General features: G+C 35.0%; 1 protein-coding gene and 1 pseudogene across 12 annotated transcripts in view; both read left to right on the top strand.

Annotated features, from left to right (window-relative positions):
• Emsy (EMSY transcriptional repressor, BRCA2 interacting) overlaps nucleotides 1–25,742 on the top strand; it is a 114,403-nt gene that overhangs the window by 34,987 nt on the left and 53,674 nt on the right. For 5 of the 12 annotated variants that reach the window (XM_004863204.4, XM_087211967.1, XM_004863207.4 and 2 more), the window contains 6 exons: nucleotides 1,845–1,919; nucleotides 3,226–3,267; nucleotides 6,953–7,128; nucleotides 9,029–9,181; nucleotides 11,480–11,739; nucleotides 20,578–20,854. In XM_004863204.4, the coding sequence (XP_004863261.1) occupies nucleotides 1,845–1,919; nucleotides 3,226–3,267; nucleotides 6,953–7,128; nucleotides 9,029–9,181; nucleotides 11,480–11,739; nucleotides 20,578–20,854 (983 nt within the window). The remainder of the gene's footprint in view (nucleotides 1–1,844; nucleotides 1,920–3,225; nucleotides 3,268–6,952; nucleotides 7,129–9,028; nucleotides 9,182–11,479; nucleotides 11,740–20,577; nucleotides 20,855–25,742) is intronic. The other 7 variants (XM_004863209.4, XM_087211968.1, XM_021243331.2 and 4 more) reach the window with 5 other exon arrangements.
• LOC106010948 (phosphoglycerate mutase 1-like) lies at nucleotides 20,938–25,740 on the top strand (annotated as a pseudogene).

The following is a 25,742-nucleotide window of genomic DNA, read 5'->3' on the forward strand; positions in this document are numbered from 1 at the left end:
AAATTATGATGAAAGTTTGGGAGATGTGACTGGAAATTTCATTTTGAGGGGGTTCATTACTTTCCACTCTCAGATTAAATTGAAGAACAGAGGTATTCAAATTGTTCATGTTTAGAGATCCTATCCTGTTTATGTACTCTGTTACAGAAAATGGTGCAATTTATCCTTTGTTCTGTAATCCCATCAGAATGGGTTTGAGGCTGATTTAGTTTTGGCTCACCTAGGAAAGGGAGGTATGTTTGACAGAAGTGGAAGAAAGAAAAGCTGTCAGCAAATGGATGTGAAGATCTAGCATTTGTTGGAGGAATGAGAGATAGGCTGGGGATTTAGCTTAGTGGTTCTGCCGCCTGCCTTGCAAACTCAAGGACTGGAGTTCGATCCCTGGTACAAAAAAAAAAAGAAAGAGATGCAAGGAGGATACCCTTAACATAAAACTGGGTAATCTGGGTAATGATTATGTAGCCTTAAGCATAGTCTTCTTCAGCTGCACTAGAGTGGCATTTGGATCCAATGAAAAACATTCTAGTGAAAGGAATTCCTTAATACTTTTTTTTTTTTCAAAGTTAATTTGAAAAAATAAGTGAAGAATGAGGGAGAAACTGGCTCTGGAGAGTGAGCTTGAGCTGTGTAAAAGAGGAAAAGCAAGATAAAAGTACACCTGGAGGAAGCAGGGCAGGCTATTGTGAGGAAAGCCAAGATAGCCCTTAACACTTTTCTTCATTCATTCTAACATTTTAAGCTTTCTCAGAAAATGTTCTGTTCTGTTTGCTGTTTACATTTAAAGATATTTTGTCCCGTTCTTTTTTAAATGAAAAGATGGAAGAGACTTCCTGTTATTTAATAATATTAATGTAGGGATGCAATTAAACTAAATTCTCAGTCTTACTGTTTTGTTGTGTATGTTTTTCATAAGTTTTGCTTTTTAGCCCCTTAAATGTTTCAATTCATGGTATAGGTTAAGCTTAAATAGTAAAGAATACAATTGGCAGAGTGGTATTCATTTTATTATTTGTGAATAGAATGGGTATAGCCCTTTTAAAAAATTGTCTAGTATTAACTTTATATATGTTTAATATAAGCACAAGATCAATATAAGCATATTTTTACCATCTGTAACAATATAACATATAAGACACATAGCCCTGGTGTCAAGTTTCATAACATATAGCCACAGGATATAGATTATCTTTTCACTCTCATTTTTTTTTTTTTTTTTTGGTACTGGAGATCAAACTCGGGTCCTTGAGTTTGCTAGGCAGGTGGCGAAACCACTGAGCTAAATCCCCAGCCCACTCTCATTTCTTTATGGTATAAGATTATAGACTCTTAAGCTTTAGGAAAGGCCTTCTTCTTCTTTTTTTGGGGGGGGAGGTACTGGGGATTGAACTCGGGTCCTTCTGCTTGAGAGGCAGGCGGCGGAACCACTAAGCTAAATCCACGGTTTCTAGAAGGCTTTCTTCTAAGTGCCAAAATCCTCTTCTCAGCAGTCCTGATTAGGAGGCCATTGAACATCTGTTTGCATATTTAGATAAGAGGAAGTTCTGCTAATCTTGTCTGTGGCTTAACATTTCTGAGATTTGGAAGTAATGCCTTGATATCAGGCTATGTTTGTCTTCTGTGATTTCTAATTTGTAACAAATTCTTTCTGCAGTTACACAGAATCAGTATGAATCCTTTTCTAAGACTTTGAAACATTTGAAGATTTTAGGCTCCTACTATATCATTTCACAAAGCAATCTCACCCCTCTACCCCGCCCCGCTGCCTGTTGACTTAAACATTAATAAAAGTATAGAAAAGAGCTGCCTGCTTGGCAGAGTTCTATAATGGCTATTTTTTTTCATAGCATCTCAACAGAACGCCACCGTGCTGAAGTTCGGAGAGCAGTAAACGATGAACGGTTAACAACAATTGCACATAAGTAAGCCATTAGTCATACCACCCCTGATTTTTATGACATAGTATAACATAGTTTTGAAACAGTCTTCCTATTGTGTAGTAGATTCCTGAGTCTTTTATCTTAATAACAATATCTCTACTCAGGGATCTTAACCATAGTGATAACTGTTTATTCAATTGGTTATGGTTTCTGCATTTTGTTAGGTTAGCTTAAAAATACTCAGATCAACTCCTGTTACAAGGAAATTTCTGTATAACTGAAGACCACCAAAGTTTAGCAGATGATTCAATTACTTGAAGTAAAGTTCAGGAACAAAATAGTATGCCTCCTCAAAGTGAAAGTCCCTTAAGGGTTCTTTGTAATGGTATTTGATATGTATATTACTTTATAAATAGGCATACATTTTTTATATCTAGCTCTAATTATTTTATGTATTTTGAGATTCAGAAAAAACACTAACATATTTCCTACTTTTAAGACATATGAATATATCTTAATTTACTTTAAAAAGTAAAATGGTAAAGGATTCTTATCAAATTGTTTTGAGATCATTACAACTGTTTGACAGATGGGATGGAGGGTGGACTGGGGGCAGGGATCAAGCATTGAGTATATATGGAGACAGTGCCTCCTAAGAATAGAAAGGAACAGAAATTATTCTTACAGTGTTGATATAAGATAATAGAAATATTTTGTAAAAAACTCACTCATTTTTAATTTTTGTTTTAATGTGAAATAAAACTAAAGGAAAAAATTCAATGCATTTCCCTAATGTGATAACTTAAACTATGTATTTAAACCAATTGGCAGAATTTTCATTTACCCCAAAGATCTGTTAGCTTTGTGTTCTTCACTCTCCCTCATTTTACTTAACACATAAAATGGGGCGCTATCTTTATAACATCATAGTTTGAAAGTTTAGCTGTTTATCGTAGAGTTTTGAGATTCTTCAGTGGTAGGTATGCACTGTAAAAATTTGGAAAATTTCCATTAAACATTTTAGTACAGTATTTAATTGTCAGACTAACATGGTTGAAACATTCAAATATTAATGTATTCCTTCTTTAATTTGCTCTGGACTTTTGAATTGAGATTCTCTAAAAATGATAACTGAGCCTAGATTCTAATTTGAGAACTGGTAATAGGAAATTTGTGTACTAGTTAATAGTACACAGTAGGTTTCATTCAGAGGCACTTAGAGACAAAATTAGTACCTTAGAAGCTTTGGAACAGTATTGTGGGGCAACTACTTGTAAGTTGATGCATCAGTGTCATACTTAAAGGATAACATTTATTTAGTCTCCTTTTCCTTTTTTCCCCTTTAAAGAATGAATTTATCCTTATATTTGGGTGAAAGACCAAGTTACAGGTATGCAAATAGGTTATTATTATTTCAGGCTTTTTCTTGTATTTATTTCCAGATTGAAGCTCTCAATTATTCAGGGGCACATTATTCCATTTATGAATTAACCATGCCCCTTGCTTTTCCTTCTCTTCCCCTCCTCCCCTTCCTAATACTTCCCACCCTTTAGCCATTTTGCTGCTTGGGAGTACCTCTAGTCAGAGGGTGGGAAGGGAGAGGAGGTGAAAATTTTAATTAGTAATTTTACTACTTGTTAGTTGTCCTGGAAAAGATTTGGTGGAAGAATTTACTAGTATTTGCCAAAATATTTGTGGATATTATATTATTTTCTTTAATCTATTTGACCTCTCCCTTTCCCTCCTCTCTCCATTAGCATGGATAATTGAGAGTTGGCTTTTATCTGCCTGTGTTTCCTCTTTTTTTCCTCTTCTTTCTGAATTCTTTAATATATGAATTTCATTTTTTGAAGAGTTTACATCAGTATATAATTTTAAGCTGCTTAGGTTTTTCTGCACTCCTGTTTTAATATTTTATATTGTGGTTTTAGTTTGACCAGATTTTGTATTTATTGATGAGCCCAAGAGCTAATTAATGGGTAGATATCTGTGATTGTCCTCTTCCCCTTAGAAGAAGCAATAGAGCTTACTTCCAGAGATTATCTATAAGAGAGCTTCGTACTCTGAGCTTGCAAAAACAGTGAGAGGAATGCATCTGAACTGACTGCATTCTCTTTCTCCTCTCCCTTCCCTCCCCCACTCAAAAGAGCAGTTTAGGCCAGGAGGAATGTGGTTGAAAAGTGATGAGAAAGCCAACAAGATTGAGCACAAAGGAAAGGGAACAAAAGGAGTGGGGTGTCTAGGATCAAAGAGAAGCCTTGCTTGTGGCTTAAAGCATAACACATGTTTATTGCTTGGCACCAGGCCACATACTAAGTCTGATACTGTAATTCAGATTTGAATTATAAAAGAATGTTAAAGCTTCAGATTTTTTAATTGGGCTGTGCTTACCCATGTTGTCTCTAGAGTAAGAATAAAGTGGCTCTCTTAACCTCTCTTAACTCTTTCACCATTAGTTAGACATTCCCAGGATACTGTGTTTTTGTGTGAGGATGAGGATTCCTTTCACACCAAAGAATGATGTGACAGCCAAGGTGACTTAATTCGTATCATTTTAGATTTCTCAGAATAGGGAGTAGAGCAAGGTTTCTACCCTTGTTTGCCGTATTAGTATAAATAGGCATTACATCAAGACTTAAGATATCACAGTGAAACCCTGCAGTAAGATGTTTAAAGTTTGTAAATTCAGTTAGATGACTAATGTAACTAATGCATATTTATACCCTCATTACTAAGCAAATAGGAAATTTTAATCTAATTCTAACATGATGTTTAATTTTTCACTCAAAGTTTGAGCATGTTTGCATGAGTGGAAATTTGGAAGATTTATAAATTTTTCTAAAAATTGCAGTTGTATCTTTTGCACTGCGAGCCTCTCTTTTCAGTAATAGCATATATTCATGTACTTTAAATGTTTAATCTTCTGTAATTTCCGCCACAATTTAAACAATGTACCAGGTAAGTGTAGATATAATTTTATTTGTGTGTAAACTCACACCAAGCAAGTTTAGTAGTAATAATCTAATAAAATGATAGCAAAATAAAATAGGCCGAGAAAATACTGAATAGCTTTTAGAATTTTTTCCTTTAATAATTAGCTTTAGCCCTTTTCTGCTTTTCTTGTTCACACCATTCTTTGTTTCCAAACTAGTATACTATGGAACTTATTTGTCAGAGTTGTTGGAGTTTCGGGAAGTCCTCTTTCCTTGTCTTAGGTAGGACTTTGTTAAAATGAAGGAATTTATAGATTTTTCACAGTAACCCAGTTGGATTCATCAGCTTTTAGAAATTCCTTTTTGAACTGAACTTAAATTCTTCCTAAGTTGTGATTTTTTTTCCATTCAGTGAAAAGTTTGTAATGACTAGACAACACTTCCCAGTTGATACAAATTAGGGCAAAAGTTAGACATAAAACTCATTTGAAACATTTTATACTTTCTTCATATCTGACATAAAATTGAAGTAGCTGAAATATGTAGTTCAAGGAGACACTGATCAGTTGTGTGACCTTAGGCAAGTATTTTAGCCTGTCTTCCGACTCGATTTTTCCATCTATAAAATAGAGATAATAAAATTACCAATTCATAGGATTGTTGTGAGAACTATGAATTAATACACATAAAATGTATAGAACAATGCTTGACATATAATAAATCCTTAATTGATTTTAACTAGCATTACTACCATCACCATCATCGTCATTATTCTGCCAGCTACTAACAAAGGCTTTTATGTAGTCCATCTAAATCTGAACAATCAGTGTATATAGAGCCTTAAACTCTAAGCTACACTGTAGAATCCATGGTTTCAAAACAAGTATAGCGGCCGGGGATTTAGCTCAGTGGTTCTGGCGCCTGCCTCGCAAGCGCAAGGTCCCGAGATCGATCCCTGATACCAAAAAAAAAAAGTATAGAAATATTTCTGAAGAAATTGATTACTTCTGGATGAATGTTAATCTTTGATACTAGTTAGTCAGGGTCTTTCATGGAGCCAAATCAAGAAAAGTGACAGTTTTCTTTTTGTGTTACTAAGGATTGAACCCAGGGCCTTCACACTGAACTACATCCCCAACTGTTTTTATTTTTTATTTTGAGACAGGGTCTCACTAAGTTGCTGAGGTAGGATTTGAACTTGTGATCTTCCTGCATTAGCTTCCTTCAGTTCTGGGATTATGGGTGTGCACCACAGAACCCAGCTGACAACTTTTCTTTTGGTATTTTAACCTCTGGTCAGATTCTCAGGACAAAACTTGCTCAAGAAATTTAGGGTAGAGAAACTGAGTGGTGTCTGGTTGAAGAGAAAGTCTAAGTAACTCAAGTTACTCTTAGAGTGAATGGTGGTATACAGAAATATAAATAAAACAGTGGCAGATTTCTTTTAGCATCCTTTCTGGGCTTTTTTTTTTTTTTTGGTACCAGGGATCGAACTCAGCACCTTGAACTTTCGAGGAAGGCTGTGGAACCACTGAGCTAGATCCCAGGGCCCCTGGTCTATTTTTAACAGGGAGGGTAATAATGTAATATAATAAACATTAGTAACACATGCTATTATGTATACAGCTTTCTTCTTTACTGCCTAGTTCCCCTCGTTTACTGCCTCAGTTTCCCTTATTTAAAAGCCTTTAGAACCTCTGGCCATGCAGGCAGATATATAATTTTGCAAAGTTTCAGTGAATTACATCTTCAATTTTTAAGGAAAATGTGATTGTTAGTATTATGAATGCTTTTTATTTTCTTGGTTTAATTATAAAATCCCATTCTAAAATTTAGTACAATTAGCAGTTTTCACTAGTGAAATCAGATAAATCAATGAAACTGAAACTAGTATTTATTTAAAAGACATAGAGAAATTTGTCATAGTTTCAGTTATGTTCATTATAAGATTCAGATTATAGAATAAAATATATAAGGACCTACGTGTGACATACTTGAATTCTAATTATTCACAATTTTGATCTTGCTTGCTTTTAGATAAAGCCTCTTGTTCATTAAGGGTCCTTTTTATAATTTAATAAGTTATTTGATTTGTTTTTAGCAATTGAGAACCCTTGTAGCAATGTTTTTTCTTTTGTTTAGTATGTCTGGACCTAATAGCTCTTCAGAATGGTCCATTGAAGGTCGTCGATTGGTACCACTGATGCCCCGGCTAGTTCCCCAAACAGCCTTCACTGTAACTGCTAATGCTGTAGCCAATGCAGCTATCCAGCACAATGCGTCTCTTCCAGTGCCTGCAGAAACGGGAAGCAAAGAAGGTGAGTAGGAACATATTTGTTAGAGATTATTTTCCTCAGAATTTTCAAGAAAAATTCGAGAAAAGTTATCTTATTTCTTATACTAGTGCTTAAAGGTTATGAAACAGTGAGCAACTCTTGTGCTGAAACTAGAAACTGCAAAGTTTTTAGTCTCAGCCAAAATTATATATTCTTTTTGTTGAAAATGTGTTACGTTAACAGCAAAATTGCAAAAAGTCTTCTCGGATTGAAATTTTCTCTTTTTTAGACAAGGTCTCACTATGTAGTTCAGACTGGCCTTGAACTCACTCTGTACCCTAGGCTGATTTCAAACTTGCAGCGATCCTCCTGCCGCAGCCTTCCAAGTGCTGGGATTATAAGCATGTGCCACCATGCCCAGCTTGGAATGAAATTTTGACATCACTTTCTTATTAGAAGTGGATAGAAGGCCTTAATGGATGCCATTAGACAATGAATAAGATGACAGAAGTCATTTAGCCACTGGAGAAAAAGATGCTGAACTGATAGCTTTGGGAAATAAAACTCTGTTTTTGTCTTCTGAAATTGATGGTATATGCTACCTCTCTGTTCTAGTCAATATGCTGAATCTATTATCTGGCAGAGGGAAAGATTTTCTTATTGTCATTTAATATAGAATAATTGTCACATGCTTTAAAAATCCTTGAGTTCTCTTGAGGCCACCAAGAGTAATATGAAATTTGAGAGTATATTTAAATTGACTCCAGTAGCTTAGGTTGGTTTTGTATGACAGTGGGCCTGAAAACAATGCATTTGTCAGATTATTCTGAGAAATTGTTTTTTCTTATCTAGCAATAGGGCCATAGAGCAGAGCGAGACACTCTTCTTGAATACTAGGCTATTTTAGGCTGATGATAGTTATATTTGCAAGGAAGTAGTTATCAGTGTGCAAACAGCCTCCTTTGGGTTTTTGTTTACTTAGTTGTTGGAGAGACATCTTTCCTCTTTTCCCACTTTTTTGTTTGTTTGTTTTTGTTTTTTGTTTTTTTGGTACCAGGGATTGAACTCAGGTCCTTGCACTTGCAGGGCAAGCCGGTGGCACCACTGAGCTAAATCCCGGCCCCTCTTTTCCCACTTTTATCTTCCACCTACCAGCTCTCTGGTAGAGTGGTAATAATGTAGGATTTCCAATAGTCAGAGCTGTGTTTGAATCCTAGTTTGCCATTCCTAGCCCTGTGTCCTTCATCATGAATTAGCATCTGTGAGTCTTGGGTTCCTCATCTTTAAAATATGGTTGTGGTGTGAGAATTAGTGATAATATATGGAAAGGATTTAGCATAGTGCTTGTTAACTCATTAAATAGTGCCTAGAGCTATTCTTACTGTTGATTGAACTGTTTCCCTTTGTTGAATGAAAAAGAGGTTGAAATTTGATGTTTTTATTTTAGTTGAATTATTATTGCACCACTTGGATGGCACATGTCTAGTGAGTTGGTTTATATAGAAGAACCTTACATTGGTTCTCCCCTAACAACACTTTGGAAATAGCTTTGGATAGGGAAAAATTATCCATCACCCCATCATTGACACTGTTAGTATTAAAAGGAGTTACAATTATTTGCCTGTTGTCAGACTCTTGCTGTGAATGAAAAATTATTTTCATTTTTCTCAGTATAATTTTAAACTTGATTTCTTTGTAACTACATTCTTGTCCATTGTCAAAGTCAGTTGTAAACAAGCTATTAAATACTTGGGGAAAACCCGATTTAGGTGATGATTTTCAGGAAAGGTTTTAATACCTTTTAACCTATAGGCCTAATACCTAGTATTGGCCTCTTAACTTTTGATCACATGAAAATGTTAAAATTGGCCTGCAATAAAAATAATTTTTCTGTATTCCTTTTGGTGAAAGTTAACAGCAAACTTTTTTATCGTTCCTTCAGTAGTGGTTTGCTATTCCTACACAAGTACCACGTCAACCCCAACCTCTACCCCTGTTCCAAGTGGCAGCATAGCAACGGTTAAGTCTCCAAGACCTGCCAGTCCTGCCTCCAATGTAGTTGTCTTGCCAAGTGGAAGTACTGTTTATGTCAAAAGTAAGTGATACTCTCAGTGTTACCAGGGCCATCTTGGCTAAATACTGCAGTATAGGCTCTGATTAGATCTGCCTTCCTGGAATAAATAATCAGGCCACTAGTAATTATCAGTGATTAGTTTTTGAAGGCTCTAAAGAATTTCTTTCTGTACATGTGACTAGCTGTATATTGATTTTTAATCAGTTCTGGGGTTTGAGAAGTATCTTTGTTCTCTGTGGGGAATCTCCCTTTAAACAGTACTGTCCTTTAAGTATTCACTTATTTTGATTGTAATGGAATAGAAATGTGAATACAAACTGAAAGAATGTGCTTATGTAATGTAGTCAATATTTAGTATAATTACAATCTTAGTAGTGTTTTTCTTAAATTAGTTTATATATCATTCAACTGTTAGATTCAGTGAACTTCTCTAAAGTCTTTTACACAGATATTCCTCGTTTAATGACTTACCTGTTTAACAACTGTTCAGACTTAACAATCTGCCACTCAGACTTTTGACCCTCATTTGGACACCATAAAGGAATATGAGTGGCAGTGTGGCCTTATGGTGGCTTCTTCAACAGTACAGTGCAGTACTATAATTTATGCTGATTTAGTATCTAATACAATACTGTAGTTTTATGTTTTGTTATACATTGTAAGAGTTAGCAAATAAAAGCAGTGTCATCAAGTTGGATTTTTCTTTGTTCTGAATATTGTAATGTATATAGTATATACAATTCTTCATCTAGTGACCAATGTATTTAATGACCTAGTTGTAGGAACTGAGCTTGGTTGTTAAATGAGGAATGTCTGTATTTCTAATTGGCTATGTTTTAAAAGTTTTTGTTTGTCATTTTTAACTCTTTGATTCTACCCTATGAAGGAATTTGTTTTTTATGTTGCTGTCCCTTTTACTTTTAAAATTTATTTTTACCTTTTGCTTTGCTTTTTGTGTATCAACTGGAGGTCATTAATACTTGATTTTCATTTCACTCAGTGTAGTTATAAAGTTGATTTCTTTGTAACTTTTAGAGGCTGTGTTTGTTGTTGTAGACAGAAATGACACTAGGTCATTCTCAGCCATGTTTAAATTAGAGTCAGAGTTACATTGAAGGTGTGAGGAGTTACCTTTTATTATTGACGCATGAGTCATACTGTATAATTTTTATGCCTACTTTATAGAGATTTTTTTAAATGTAGATTGCTATGGTATGTATCTCATTTGATTTTTAAAAGTCTACAAAAATTGAGGTTTTACTATATAAAGAAAAAGCTATGAATCTTCAACTACTAAATTTATAACTGATTTCTGTGGATTTAGCTGAGGTGGTCTTTTAAAATAACCCCAGAGATCTACTTTTTTTAAATGATTTTTTAAACACTGACAGGGAATCCCAAACATGAAGAAACCATTTCTCAAAAGATACAGTTTTAAGTACTAAGAAGTACGTTGTTTTATATTCAGAAGTCACACAAACATTAGTCTGGGATAAAATCAATCATTCATTTACTTAACTTTATATTTCTAAGACACCATACCAGGGAAACAAACATAAGATTTAGCTCCTGCATAATGGGACATAAGCTTATAAACAATTACATTGCCATGTTGTAAGTGGTATAGAAGAGAAGGTACAAAGTCCTTATAAACTCAGAGGAGACATGGATTAGCTTTCCTTGGAGGAGTAAGGAAACACTTTACTGAGGGAAGTGACTTTTAGGAGGACAATTGCAAGATGATGAAAAAGTCTTTGATGGTAGGTGGTATTTCCCAAAGAACAATATTATGTAGAGACCCAAAGGTAGAATGTGCTAAGTTGGTTTTGGGGGATGGTTTAGCATGCCAAGATTTTAGGGATAAACAGGGTTAGGTGCAACAAGGTATGTTTGTGTTCTTGGAAAGATATGGAGCCTTCAATGATATGGTAATGATTTTGTGCTTCCTTATAGGAACATAAAAACTGCTAAGGGAATTTTGGCAGTTCATTGGCATGATTAGATATGAAATTTTTTAACTGGTAGTATGATGGAAAGTAGAAGTGGAGTACTGGAAACATAGACATCTTTGTTATTGCTAAAATACAAATAAGAGATAAGAAGGCCTGATGTGGAATAATGGACACAGGTTTAAAGAAAAGAGAGAAGGCATTCAGAGATAACTTTTCTGAGGGAGGATAGATTGGGCTTATAGGTTGACTGGCATAAGGCAAACGGAGAGATCAAGACTCACTTGATCACACATGGGTTTTTAAAAATAAAATACAAAATGCAATGTTAGTTTGGTATAAATATAGCAATATTGTCATTGCCTTTCAGGTGTTAGTTGTTCAGATGAAGATGAAAAACCCAGAAAACGAAGGCGAACAAACTCTTCTAGCTCCTCTCCTGTTGTCCTAAAGGAAGTTCCAAAGGCTGTTGTTCCAGTTTCAAAAACAATCACTGTGCCTGTGAGTGGCAGTCCCAAGATGAGCAACATCATGCAGAGCATTGCCAACTCCTTACCACCCCACATGTCTCCTGTGAAAATAACCTTTACCAAACCATCAACACAGACGACAAACACAACAACACAGAAGGTATGTAGTGGATGGGGTCTATGCCTGCCAATTGTTTCCATCTCTTTTTGAATGTATGACTGAGTGCTTACTATGTGGTTGGCAGTATGCTGGGAATGTTCGTATCTCTTACTCAGTTCTGCACAGACATCTGGAGATTGGTATTATTTTTGCCCATAGATGCTAAATTATTTGCCTAGGCTGAAACAGTGAGCAGATCTACTTTGAAGACTTGTGCACTATTTGATCATTATAATGTCATTTGGAAAAAAAAATTTTTTAAATAGCAAAGTTTTTTAAACCTGATTGACTGTACCCTTCAAAACTCATTTTTTACTTTGACAAAGTAACAAAGTTGTCAGTTAAGTGTTGTTTATAAGAAAGGAGGGATGTAGTGAAGTGAACTGTTACCTTTTTTATTCTTTGTATGCTGACATGGATTCATTTCTAAACGCTTTCCTAGATATGTTTAAGTCATCAGTAGTCTGTCAATTTCATGTTATTAGAACCTTCAGTCTTCCCACACTAATCTGTACTCTGATGGCTAAGCTTATTGCACTCTTGTATTCTGGGATTTCCCTTTACTATCATTCTGATCTTCTTGGTAGAGCATATTCTCCAGTAGCTTTAGGATATATTGATGGATGAAAAATTAATCTTTTGAAGCTTTTAATTATAGGTTGCAAATTAATTTTTCTACCTTTTCACTTTTGTCATGGTATAACTAGGTAAAGTATTTTAGATTGGAAGGCATTTTTCTTATGAATTTTGTAGATACTGTTCTCTTGGCTTCTGGTATCCTGTTTCTGTCTTTGAAAATTGTTAGTAACTTTCAGAGTTCTGACATTTCAAAGTAATATTCTTTGATGTAGGACTTTATTTTATTCATTATGTTGTATGCTCAGTGTGCCTTTTCATTTTGGACACTCATGCCTTTCATGTCTCAGAAATTTCTTAAGTTATATCTTTGGTTTTTTTCCATTTCTTCTTTTTGGATCACCTGTTATTCAGGATGTAGAACTGCCTGAGTTGATCCTTTAACTTTATTGCCTTTTGTCATTTCCCATTTTCTGTTTGTTTGCTTTCTACCCCCAACTGTAGCAAAGTGCTTAAAAGTTTGGATTTTGAAGTGAGACTTTCTAAGTTCAAATCCTAGATTTACCACTTACTAGCTGTGTAACTGTGGGAAAATTGAACTCTGTACCTAAGTTTTCTCACGTGTGAAATAGAGAAAAGATATTTTAAGATTTTGAAAATACATGAATGAGATGATATATGTAAAACTATTAGAATAGAGCCTGGCATAAAGTAAATGCTCTGTAAGTTTTATTTTTTTTTCTCTATTTTTTTCCCCCAAGTACTAGGGATGGAATCCCAGGGCTTTTGTACTGAGGTACATTCCCAGTCCTTTTTTTATTTTTTATTTTGAGACAGCGTCTTGGTAAATCACTAAGTTGCCTGGGCTGGGTTCGACCTTGCAGTACTCCTGCCTCAGCCTTTGAGTGTACCTCAGTCTTTGAGTGCTGGGATTAGATTACAGACTTGTGTCACCTGGCCTAGTTTTCTGTATTTTTTAACTTATCTTTCACTATTTCTATGGAATTTTTCAGTTTTGCTGTCATACTTTAAGTTTCTAATCTTTCTTCCTTATTCTCTGACAGTTCCTTTTTTTCTTTTAATTGAAATAGTATCCTGTTATTTTATTTTATTTTATTTTTTATTTTTTTGGTACGGGGATCGAACTCGGGTCCTTACGCTTGCGTAGCAGGCAGCGAAACCACTGAGCTAAATCTCCGACCTTATCCTGTTATTTTATAACGTTACATTCTTTGATCTGATTTTTTTTTCTGTTTTTTGAGACAGGGTCTTACTATGTAGTTCAGGCTGGCCTTGAACTCACTATGTAACCCAGGCTGGCCTCGAACTCATGGCAGTCCTCCTGTTTCAGCCTCCCAATCACTTTGGGATTACAGGTTTGCATCACCACAAGTGGCTTGTTACGATTTTTTTTTTTTGGTACTAGGGATCGAACTCGGGACCTTGTGCTTGCAAAGCAGGTGGTGGAACCTGTTCTGATGATTTTTATGTTTTCTTCTGTAAGTTACCTGTAAGTTTGTTTGTTTGGTTTTTTTTTGGTACCGGGGATTGAACTCGGGTCCTTGCACTTGCGAGGCAGGCTGCAGGACCACTGAGCTAAATCCCTGGCCTTGTAAGTTCCTTTTATCTGTTTTTATCTCTTTCATTTCAGCATTTTCTCAAGTGTCTGGCTACCTACTTATATATAAAAGTGTACACTAAAAGAACAGTAGAAAGCTCTGTGTGTATGAGTGGGACAGGTTGACTAGTGACTTCCTTATTGGTTTTCCTAGATAGGCTTATTTTATTAAGAAACTCTTCTTCCCCCTTTCTTTCCATCTCTTGTCACTATCTTTAGATTTTTTTTTTCTTAGACTTGTCAGATTCTTCAGAGAAAACCTCCAGTCTTATGTCTTAAGTAATTTAATTCTGTCTGCCAATATTTGGAGAAAATGGAAGAGATCTAGGTGGCCTCACCATATATGTTAACTTACCCTATTTTAAGTATAGCACTTGGCCAACTCAGCTGTACCTAAGTGTCCACAGATTCTTTCAGATTCAGTTCTTCTGTCAAGTGTAAATTCCTAGTCTTCCTGTGATGTGTGGGAGGGGAGCTAGGGATCTAAATGTTTCTTCAACAGAGTTTCAACTAATTTTCCTCTCTTTTAGTCCCACTTTTACCCCCATATCAAAAGTATGTTGTGTTTTCAATTCTTGACTCTTTCCTGGATATGAAAATGGTCTTTTGCTTACCATGGTATATTTCATCTAATATGTCTGTTTTCCAGTTTCTAAAACTTTATAGCTGTGCCTGCCCACTCTCCCTCTGCACTAAAGGCTTACACCTCTGTTTCTGATTACTTCTTTGTTTTGATTATTTTATGTACCCTTTTTCCCTTTTAAAAGAAGTCCCTCCATACTGTTTTAGAAGGATTATGAAGAAGGAGTAAAGGTAAATTCTGTGTTCAGTGTATGGTTTTTCCACCTTTGAATCTTCAGTCCTATAATGGCTTTCACTTAACCTCCTTAAGAGTTTTTTGGAGAGAGATCATTATGTAATACATGAAAATTTTATTGTTTAATAACTAGAAGTGATAATGACCTGATTATGTTTTCAATCTGAAGATAAGGGATTATGGTATAATGTTAAAAATCAAGCAAGAATTTTTGTAGTTCAGGAGTCCAGAGTTGGAAATCTACCTATTCCAGTATGACCTGAGATAAATTTGTTGAAGTGTTTTTCCTCATATATGAGAATAGAGTAATGCCAGTTTTAGGAGGTTATTTGTAATATATAGTAAAAAAAAAATGTTAGCTTTCTTCCTTTGCAAATATTTTATGGAAAGCAGTATTTTATTTACATTGTTGATAACAAGCTGTTCCAAATAAATTCATCAGTTCACTGAAGCTCATCCCTTGATCTGTTGAAATTATTTTTGATGACTTCTTAAATATCATACCAAACATCATTTTTGCATTTTGATTTGACGACTCCAAGATAATCTTTCTGAATGTCACTTTTCATATGGTATTATAGTTAATTGCTTTCTGAGTTGGCCCTAGATTGGGTTACATCTGTCTGTTACACGTGAATCCCTGTTTTACTGCCTTTATTGTTGAATCTTACTTTATTAGTATTTCTCTTTTCCTGCCTTTGCATCTTTTATTTTCTTTTTTTTGTACAGGGGATCAAACTCGGGTCCTTGTGCTTGCGAGGCAGGTGGCGGAACCACTGAACTAAATCCCCAGCCCCTTTGCATCTATTTTTAAAAAATTTTGTATCTTGAGAAATAGAATATAGCTGTAGCTAAAAGAGCATCTACCTCTCATCCATGTTTCTATTCCCTTACTGTGTTTTATTCTTATTCATTATACTTATAACTACTTGATATTCTATCACAAACTTTCTTCTTTTCTATTTCTCCCATAGAACTAAACTGATTGAGCTCTTAGAGACTTTGTCTTATTCATCTCTGTTTTCCTTAGTGTTTAGAAAGTGCTTGTTATGTACAAGATACTAATTAATTTGTATGACTAATTAATACAGAGATTTGTTACAGTACTACCTGTTACTTCTCTTGAGCCTCTGTTTCTTTACACAACAAAAATAATAGCAATATTTCTGAGAGTTGCTAGGAGAATTAAATAGGATGATTCATGGAAAATTTTTTTTTTTTTTTTTTTTGGTACCAGGGATCGAACTTGGGTCCTTGCGCTTGCAAGGCAGGCGGTGGCACCACTGAGCTAAATCTCCAGCCCCATGGAAAATATTTAACATTGTATATGTGATGAGTGTTCAGTGTCATCTAACATTATTAACTTTGCAGTCTTTGTAGACTTATATAAAATATTTGTACTAGATGGAGATTCATCTAAAAGTGATGTCTGAAGTTTTCAAAAAATTTATTGGATTTATCTATATATTTATTTTTTCTTTCTGAATTTTTGATCAGGAATGGTTGAGGGTGTAAGATTTGTGATGCTTTTAGGAGGGCTTAAATTCAGAAAACTGACTTTTATTTCCCAAGTCATTTATGAACTGTACCATGAGATTTCAGATTCAGGACCTTTGATTGATCTTACTGTGTTTAAAAAATAAAGTGATTAAAACAAAATTCATTTATTCCACAAATAATTGAGCATCTACTATGTTCCAGATACAAAAATCTTGTATTTCGTGTGTATTCAGTGCCATCAGTTTTATTTCTTGGGACAAGCAGAATATAGGTAGGACTTAATAAATATTCTTTGGCTATTTTATCTTTTTCTGGGTAGATTCTTTTGAAATTGTCTAAGGTGATTATTGCATTCATTTTGGATTTCTCACAAATTCTGTGTAAGACAGTTTAGGAATTGTTTTACGTAAAATAATTTTTACATTAATTTGTGAACCTCATTCAAATTCAGATAGGTTGTACATTTTCAGGGTAGACAAATTTCTACCTATGTTAATGTGGTACCTTCATTTAAAAAATAATATTGGTACAGCACTGATGTAAACAAAGCAACAGAATATAGCTTTATGCTTTCATGTGCTTGATTGATATTTTTCATTTTGTCCTTAGGGTGCAAGTCCCAGCACTCTTAAGGAGTTTTTGTGAGTGCTAGAAGGTCAGTAATTTGAATTATGGCCTGAATAAACATTGTTTGGTTCACTTGATTTTAAATCCCTTTATTTCCCCTGTTGTAATAAGTAACTTTTAAAGGGCTAGTAGATTTCTTCAGGCTGGATTTAATTTCGAGTAGCTCTGTTATAGATCAGGAATCATCTTGCACATTAAAACCTCAAAATAAGTTTTATCATTTGTATCTGTATCACAGAACATACTCCTAAAGACTAGATTTTGCTGAAGTTTTGTTGTCTTAATGTTAGAATCCCACATGCATACTCTTGTTCTGAAATTGCAAATATTTGATTATAAGTGTGATCACTTTCATTTCCCTTGCCTATTACAGACATTGCTAATTAACTGTGACATACTTTTCTGCTAAGCTTTGACAAAGCATATGCCTCCATAAAACTACTACTATTGGTTCCGAATTGGCAAAAGTGAATCTGAATTGCTGTTACTACTGTAATTAGCTTGGTTGGTAGTAACTATAAGTTCTTTGGGTTATAAGGGGTATCAGAATTTGGAGTAAAGATGAAATATTTTTAATTAAACAAAAATAAAATACATAAAAAGAATTTTCAGATTGATCTGTCTTTACTGATATCCCCTCGATATTTATTAAGAATAATGATTACTAATAAGTTCATTTGTTAACTGCCTAATATTGACCACCTGCTATGTGCCTAGTATGTAGATGCTTCACTTGATTATCTCATCTAATCCTTGTAATGATTTTCAAGGTAGGTATTATTATCCTCATTTTACAGATGAAAATTGAAGCCTAGAGATTTTAACATGTCCAGGAGCCTGCTGTTTGTAAGTCACAGAGGCAATCTAAGTGCAGGCTCATTTATTTTTTATTTTTTTTTTTTTTTGATACCAGGGATTGAACTCAGGACCTTGTACTTGTAAGGCAGGCGGTGGCACCCCCGAGCTAAATCCTAGGCCCCAGGCTCATTTGATTCTTGAGTTTGTGGTTCTGCTACCATTTGGTCTACTTCTCAGTTTGTATGATGCTTCTGGTTGTTGTCTAATAGTATTATCTAGGTGTTTGTTGATTAAGTATATATATAAGTATGTTGGTGAGCTCTGTATAGGTATTTGCTGGTCAAGGTTTATGTTTATATCTTTCTTGACTCCTCAAATAGTTAACAATTTATTACCCTTTATTACCCTAACAATTAATTACCCTTTAAAGTAATGGACGTGTACTTACATCTTCTAATCCTTTATAACACAAAAGCTTCTTTCAGATGTAGGTACTGAGTACAGTACACACACAGTATATTTTGACTGATTTTACCTCAGGCCTTCTTTAGGAGCAATGTAAAAATGAAAAAAAAGTTTATTGCTTTGGATTTTTCAAAATGATTTTTCTGTCTTGGGTGGTACAATTTCAGTGAAAGAAGATACTCTGTTCTGTTTTGGGGATCACTATAGCACTGTTATACTCATCCCTAAGTGAAACTGTCATGTTATAGATTTGTAAATATTTTTTGTATTCTCAACTATAAAATGGGGATAATAATAGTATCTATGTCATGGAATTATTGGGAGATTTATTACACTTGATCTTAGCCAGAAGGCCGAGAAGCGATTGGGAGGTTTATTTATTTATTTATTTGTGGTACCAGAGATCGAGTTCCGGACCTTGCGCTTGGAAGACAGGCACAGTGCCCCTGAGCTACATCCCTGGCATTATTGGGAGATTTAAATAAGCTAGTGTATATTAGCTCTAGGAGCTATTCTTGATTTTGTTCTTTTCCTGACCCTACCATTTTCATTACCAATAAGTTTTATTTTCTCAGCCTCTCAGAATAATCTGACTTCAGTTTATTTCTACTATTAACACTCCAATTCAAGTACCCCCTGTCATTTCTTGCCTGGTCTACTGCTGTCCTTGCTTCTACTCTTGCCTCTCATTATATAGCAGTTAGAGTGATCTTTTAAATATAAATCACATTTTATTGTTTTTCTGTTTAACATCTTCCTATGGCTTTCCATTATTCTTAGTATACAATTTAAGTTCTTTATGCTGGGTTTAAATTTGATCTGACCTCAAATTCCTTTTCTAATTGCTCTTTGCCATACATACTTTTGCTACACAGCATTTTTGTTTTTAAATCAAACCAATTCTGAAGTTAGGTTTTTACTCCAGACTATTCTTTCCCTCTGAAATACATTGTCCCTAAATCATGTACAGTTTTCTGACCATACTGGCTAAACCTTGACATCTCTTTCTCACCTCTCTTTTTCTCTGTTTTCCATATCAACCTATGAAGAAATCTTGTTGGTTTTACCTTTAAGATATAACCAGAATCTGTTCACCTCCACTAGAAACACTTCGGTCACCATCATTTCTTCATGGTTTATGACAGAAGTTTCCTAATTTGTCCCTGATTTTACCTTCCACCAAGCAGATGTAATAATGGGTTTTTAAAGATACACTTTATTTTTTGAAACAGTTTTAGATTTATGGAAAAATTGAGAGGATAGTAGAGTTCTCACGTACCTTTTACTTAGTTTCCCCATTCTTAACATTTTTCATTATTATGATACATTGTTTTAATTTGCGAATGATATTAATGCAGTAATATTAACTGAAGTCAGTAGTTTATTCACATTTCTTTAGTTTTTACTTATGGTCTTTTTGTTCCAGGATTCCATCCAGGATACCCACATTGTATTTGCTTGTCATGTCTCCTTAAACTTCTTTGACTGTGAAAGTTTCAGGCTTTCTTTGTTTATAATGACTGACAGTTTTGAGGAGTACTGGTCAGTACAGTTTGGAGGATACCCCACTATTGGGATTTCTCTAATATTTTTCTTAGGATTAGACTAGAGTTACTGGTTTTTGGGAGGAAGACCACATCATATTAAATATTATATAAACTGTTGTCATGATCTTAAATGATCTAGTCCACCATTACTTCTCTAGTAATCTACTGCTCTCTACCTTAAAAGTTCCAACCCTGTTTATTAGATCCATAAAGTTTCTTGAACACACCAAGCTTGCTTGGAAGCCTTAGGACTTTTGTATTTGTTGTGCCATTGGATTCTTTTCTAGGTCACAACCTAGTTCATAATCTTGTTTCCTCTGGTTTCTGCTCAGATGTCCCCTTACACAGAGTTCTTCTACTGTATTTAAAAAAATCATATAGCACCATCATCATCCTATATTTCCTTACCTTGCTTTATTATATCTTCCATGTGTATCTACATGACATATTTATTTTTTTACTTGTTTATTGTTTTTCTCCCCTTACTACAATGTAAATTCCATAAGGTATGAACTTTGTTTTGTTCATTCTGCCACTCTTAACATCTAGAACCATGCCTGGCACATAGTAGATGCTCAATAAATATTTATAATTGAGTGAATGTCCAAATTGCTTTCTAGAAAGATTGTGCCAATTTATACTCCTTAAACAGTATGTTGCTATCCTGCATCTCACACAGAACTAGATACTGCCTTTTGCAATATTTGATTGGTAAATGTTTTTAAATAACAATGATTAATATAAAGGAAAACTTTCATATATTTTTAGTTGTATATTTCTCTATTGAATTTTCTTTTTCATGTTTCATAAACCATTTTGAATTGTATATAACTGTAACTATATTAATAGTATAGTAGGTAAATGAAAATAACTTGTTTTTGCTTTCTTAGGTTATTATTGTGACCACATCACCAAGTTCTACCTTCGTACCCAACATTCTCTCCAAATCCCATAATTATGCAGCGGTCACTAAGCTTGTACCAACATCAGTCATTGCTTCCACAACTCAGAAGCCGCCAGTTGTTATAACTGCTTCACAGTCCTCTCTGGTCAGTAGTAGCAGCAGTGGGAGCAGCAGTTCTACATCATCACCTATTCCTAGTACAGTTGCAGTAACAGCTGTAGTATCCTCCACACCCTCTGTGGTCATGTCAACGGTAGCACAAGGTGAGTGGTAATTCACTATTTAGCTTGTCCTTGTTGGCATATGGGAATTTTGAAGAAAACTATGTTTTTCTGCTTTGGGTATGATGGCTTCTACTATTAGTTCAGTGATAACTTCCTCCTTCCCTTTCTTCAGTTTATAAGAATGCAAATTAGTGGGTTATTCAATTTTTTCAGTCTTGGCTCCTATTCCCTGTTTTCTCTGATAATCTTTTATCTTTTAATTATTTTTTATTTATCCTTCTATTTGTAAGCATATAAGCAAATATATGTGTGTGTATATATACACATATATATAATTTTGCCTTTTTCTTAAAAGATAAAGTATTATACAAAGTTGTATATTTTAACATTTGGAAGTGATCATTTTTAATTTGGCGATTTTAAATCTGGTACTAAAAAGTGATAATTGAAAGGTGCTTTTTAAGTTTTTGGAAGAAAATAGTTTATTTGTAGGTGAGTGGTTTTTCATAGTTGATTCTTCTTTCTTTCCTCCAGGATATATGTATTCACCAGTATAGAAGCTATAAATAGCTCTAATCTATTTTTGTTCTCCATTTGTTAAAGAATGAGCTATTGCTTATTACTTAAGATGATTATACTTTTATACTGTCTGTTTCTCAGATAAGTTCTGAAGCCTGTCTTCTCTTTTACTTGGTGAGAAGAATTTCCTTTCATCTTATTCTTTTGCTAATATACTTTTGTGGGCTTCACGAATTATTTATCCAATACTGTGACACTCTTCTGTTAACCTTTTATTTTTCCCCTTTAACTCTATTTCAACTTAAGCAACATGTTGCTTCTAATTACATTCTATCTGCTAGTACTACTCTCTTCATTTTATTTTCTTTAGGCTGGATCTGAAGGAATGTCTGTTTTCCATTCATGAAATCCCATCTTTGTAAAATTCCCCAATCCTATCAATTCATATATAATCCCCATTTAATAACTAAAAGTATTTAAAAAAGTTTTAAGACCTGAAAGTGTTAGTGAATTAAGTAATTTTAGAAAGTAGAGAATAAATGCCCACTAGTAATCCCACCACTGTATCACAGTAGCACTTTCCATTTTACCTATTACTGGCTTTTCTCCATGTCAAATATTTTTTACATATTTGGAATAAAAAGTTTGTATTTCACTGGTAGTGTGCTTTCTTCTTAAGGATTATTTCATTAACATGCTTCTGTTTTTCTATAATTATCCTAATTATTTTTAGTGCTGTTTAGTATTTCTATTACTACTGTATGGGCCAGGGATTTAGCTCAGTGGTTCTGCCGCTGCCTGCCTTTCAAGCAGGAGGTCCGGAGTTCTATCCCCAGTACCAAAAAAAAAAAAAAAAGCTCGGTTCCGCCACCTGTCTCTGTTACTACTGCATAATGTATTAGATTATTTAGATTACTTTCAGGTTTTAATATTCTATATTAACCTGTAGTAAACATTTTTTGTGAATTTAATTGGGCCTTTCATTTTTAGTAGAACCAGCATTCAAGAGCAAGATTACCAAATGAAAGGATTGGAATTTTTTGGCAGAGTTTGCTACATGGCTTACTTTATTCCTGTAAATCATAACATCTTGGAGTATTTTACTGGTATCTGGCCAATATTAAGTCCTTATTTTTATTCTGTACAAAACAAAACAAAAAATATAAGGGGAATAATTTCTATGACTAAAAATAATTGATGGGCTCTGGGGATGTAACTCAGTATTGGAGTGCTTGCCTAGCATGTGAGAGGCCCAGAGTTCCAGCCTTCTACTGGAGAACATACTTTTTAATGAATACATTGTTTTATACTTGATTTTTTCCCTTTAATAACTGGCTAAAAGATAAAACATGGGTAATATATCATCTTTTCACTTATCTGGCTTTAGTTTTTTGGGGACATCATTCTAGGGCTCATATAACATCTCTTTAAGTACTTCAAATGTATTCAATTTTTCATTACTATAACGAAATATTGGGGGTCAGATAATTTTATAAAGAAAAAAATTTGCTTTTTTTGACTCATGGTTCTGAAAATCTAAGGTCAAGAGCCTGCATTTGGCCTTCTTCATTATATGGCCATAGACAGAGTTCATTATATGGCCATAGCAGGGAGTACACATGTGTGTCTGTCTCTTCAGGACTCTCTCCTTCCTCTTATAAAGTCACCAGTATTCATTCATGGGAGTTGCACGCTGATAACTTCTCTAATCCTATCACCTTCTAGAGGCTTACCTCTGGCACCATAGACATCTTTATTCAATTACCAATGTATCCTGAACCATAATTCTTCCAAACATGAACTAATATGTTTGCTTTGGTAATATTCAGTATATTCTTTTGGGCATTCACATGTTTAATAAATTGTTAAAGATCTACTGAATTCTTAATATCTAAATTTACTTGGAAATATGTAATAAGTAATTGCTTCATAAATCTGCATTGATTGATTGGTTTATTGTAATAAAAATTTTATTATTCCCCAAAACCAGAAGTCTAGAAGAAGGAAGACTTTATTTAAGTTTAGTTATAGCTTATTGGACCTATCAGAGTTTCTTTTTACTTTTCTTTTCCTTGATATATCAGCTTTTTCTTGGGTAACTTTCATCCTGGGCAAGTTGGATATATTCCGGGTATCACATCCAGCTATGAAAACATCCAAAGGAACAAGAGATGATCCTCTTCTGTGGCTCTAGGAAAGAGAAAACCTTTACCAGAAATTTCCCAGGAGAAGATTTTTCTCATGTCCTGTGGCCCACAACTAGTGTAACCTACTTCCTGGCATAAATAATGGGACGACCACGACTAGCTTTGATCGCATAGGAATTGCCCTCTAGGGCCAGTTTGGGGCCAGCCTCCCCAAATGTAAATGTCATTGGCCAGGAAGCTGGATCATTGTGGGGAGAAAACAGGGTTCTTTTGGAAAAGGAGAAAGGAAATTAGACTAGCAACCAATAGTATGTGCTGCCTTAGATTATTTAATAGTTTTAGAACAGCTGACCTGACTTTTCATTTGATCCTATGCATGTCTAAGAGATTAAATTGGAGTTAACACTGCATCCTTAGCCTGCTGCCCTGACTGCCTATAAGCTGGTGCTGATTCAACAAGCTGAGAAAGCCTGGAAGCTAGAGAACCACTTCAGTGGCTGATAGGACACCGACCTGAGCCCCGTGGGCCACAAGGAGGCAAAATGCGGTGGGCAGATGCTATGAGATATTGGCTATGAATTTGACATCTGCTTCACCTCAGTGCGAAAAAGAGCAATCCAGACCCTGTGGACAATATTTGATGCCAGTGACTAGATGTGGCTGCCAGTGGTGAGAACTTGACATCTCAAAGAGCAGCACTTTGGGTGTCTGACTAGCCTTACTAAAGCAGAAACTGCTGCTAAGCAAGGTAAAGCTCAGGTAAAGATCTAGAGGCCCTCCTATGATGTCCCACCATCTCTGATGGAGCCCCCTTCTATAGCAGCATCAGTATGGATTGTAGGTATGCAGACTTCACTAAAGATCAGCTGCTTTCCTGTGAGAGTCTGAAGAACACTATTGCCAGAGCTTTGCCATTCTGGAGTGAAGAAACTGTTCCCACATCAAGGAGGGGAAATGGGCCCTGATTGCAACCCACAATAATAGCCTTCAGGGTATAGTCCAGCATTTGAAAGATCTCTCTGAAGAAGCCATCATGGAGCTGAACATGCTAACTGATATTCCTGTTGTCTATGAGTTGATTAAGAACTTAAAGTCCATCAAGCCCATGCAGTTCCTAGGGGATGAAGAGACTGTGTAAAGCCATGGAAGCTGTAGCTGCCCAGGGAAAGGCCAGGAAGTAAAGGCCAGCAGGCAGCCTACTACCCTCATCCATCCATTGCTCTGCACCTCCCCCTGCAGCCGTGACACTGACCACATCTGTAGGAATCCGGTGTTGTAGTTGCAGATAGGGACCAGTGACTCCCATTTTCATTTTAGCATTTTGGTTCCTTCACTCACTCCTGTCATAGACTCTAGTCAGAATAGTACCTCTAGGACACAAGTTCTCAGTCCAAACCCAGGGAAGGCTCTTCTTATCCAGGAGAGTTGAGAAGTAGTAACTTAACTCTTGTTTTTTCCTAGTGCTTCTGCTTTGTTTACTAAGGACCTGCTTGAATAGGGGACAGGGAGGAACCATCCTAAGGCATGACCAATGAGGAGAGGCCAGAGAGCATATTGTACTCCTAGGAGCCAGCCCTGCACTCTTCTATAGTCCAGCCACTGTCTGGGGGAGCCCCACTCATTCCAGTGGAAGGTGAATGTAACCTCCATGGTGATTAAAACAATATTTTTTTTCTCTGACCCTAGAAGAGCTGGCTCCAGAAAGTTGGGATGAATTAAGTTTGTGTTAAATTTTTCTACAAAAAAAATTATTTAAACAGAAACCCTTCTGAGGTTTCTAGTGATTGTTAAATAGTTCCACGTGTGGTCATTAGAAAATAAGCCATTCCCCACACCAATATGGGATAAACTCTTTGACCTCTATGGGGTAGGAGTGCATCCTGCTGCTACAAGTGTAAGTTATTTTACCTGATGCCGTATTTAAATTGATTATAACTCAAAAAGTAATATATTTAAAATGTATTATTTCAAGATTAAATAAATTAACTAGTTTATTTTCTGTAGAGAGACTTGTGTGCATACATACTGTTTTTTTATTCTAACAAGTCACCAAAGGAAAGTCAGTTCTTTCTTGAGTCTGAGAATAACTAACTCCCTTGCAGTTGAAGACTGTATCAAATGTGTAAAGCACCACACATAATATCTGACATACACTAGGTGCTCAGTAAATCAATTTTTACTGATTTACCTGGACTCTTAACTATTATCTACTATAACTGAAAGTAATTTAAATTATATTTTATCACATTGTCTTTATATTT

Source organism: Heterocephalus glaber, unplaced genomic scaffold (assembly GCF_053883595.1).
Source record: "Heterocephalus glaber isolate CG9 unplaced genomic scaffold, H.glaber_assembly_v1.0 deba00001428, whole genome shotgun sequence".
NCBI classification, from domain to species: Eukaryota; Metazoa; Chordata; class Mammalia; order Rodentia; family Bathyergidae; genus Heterocephalus; species Heterocephalus glaber.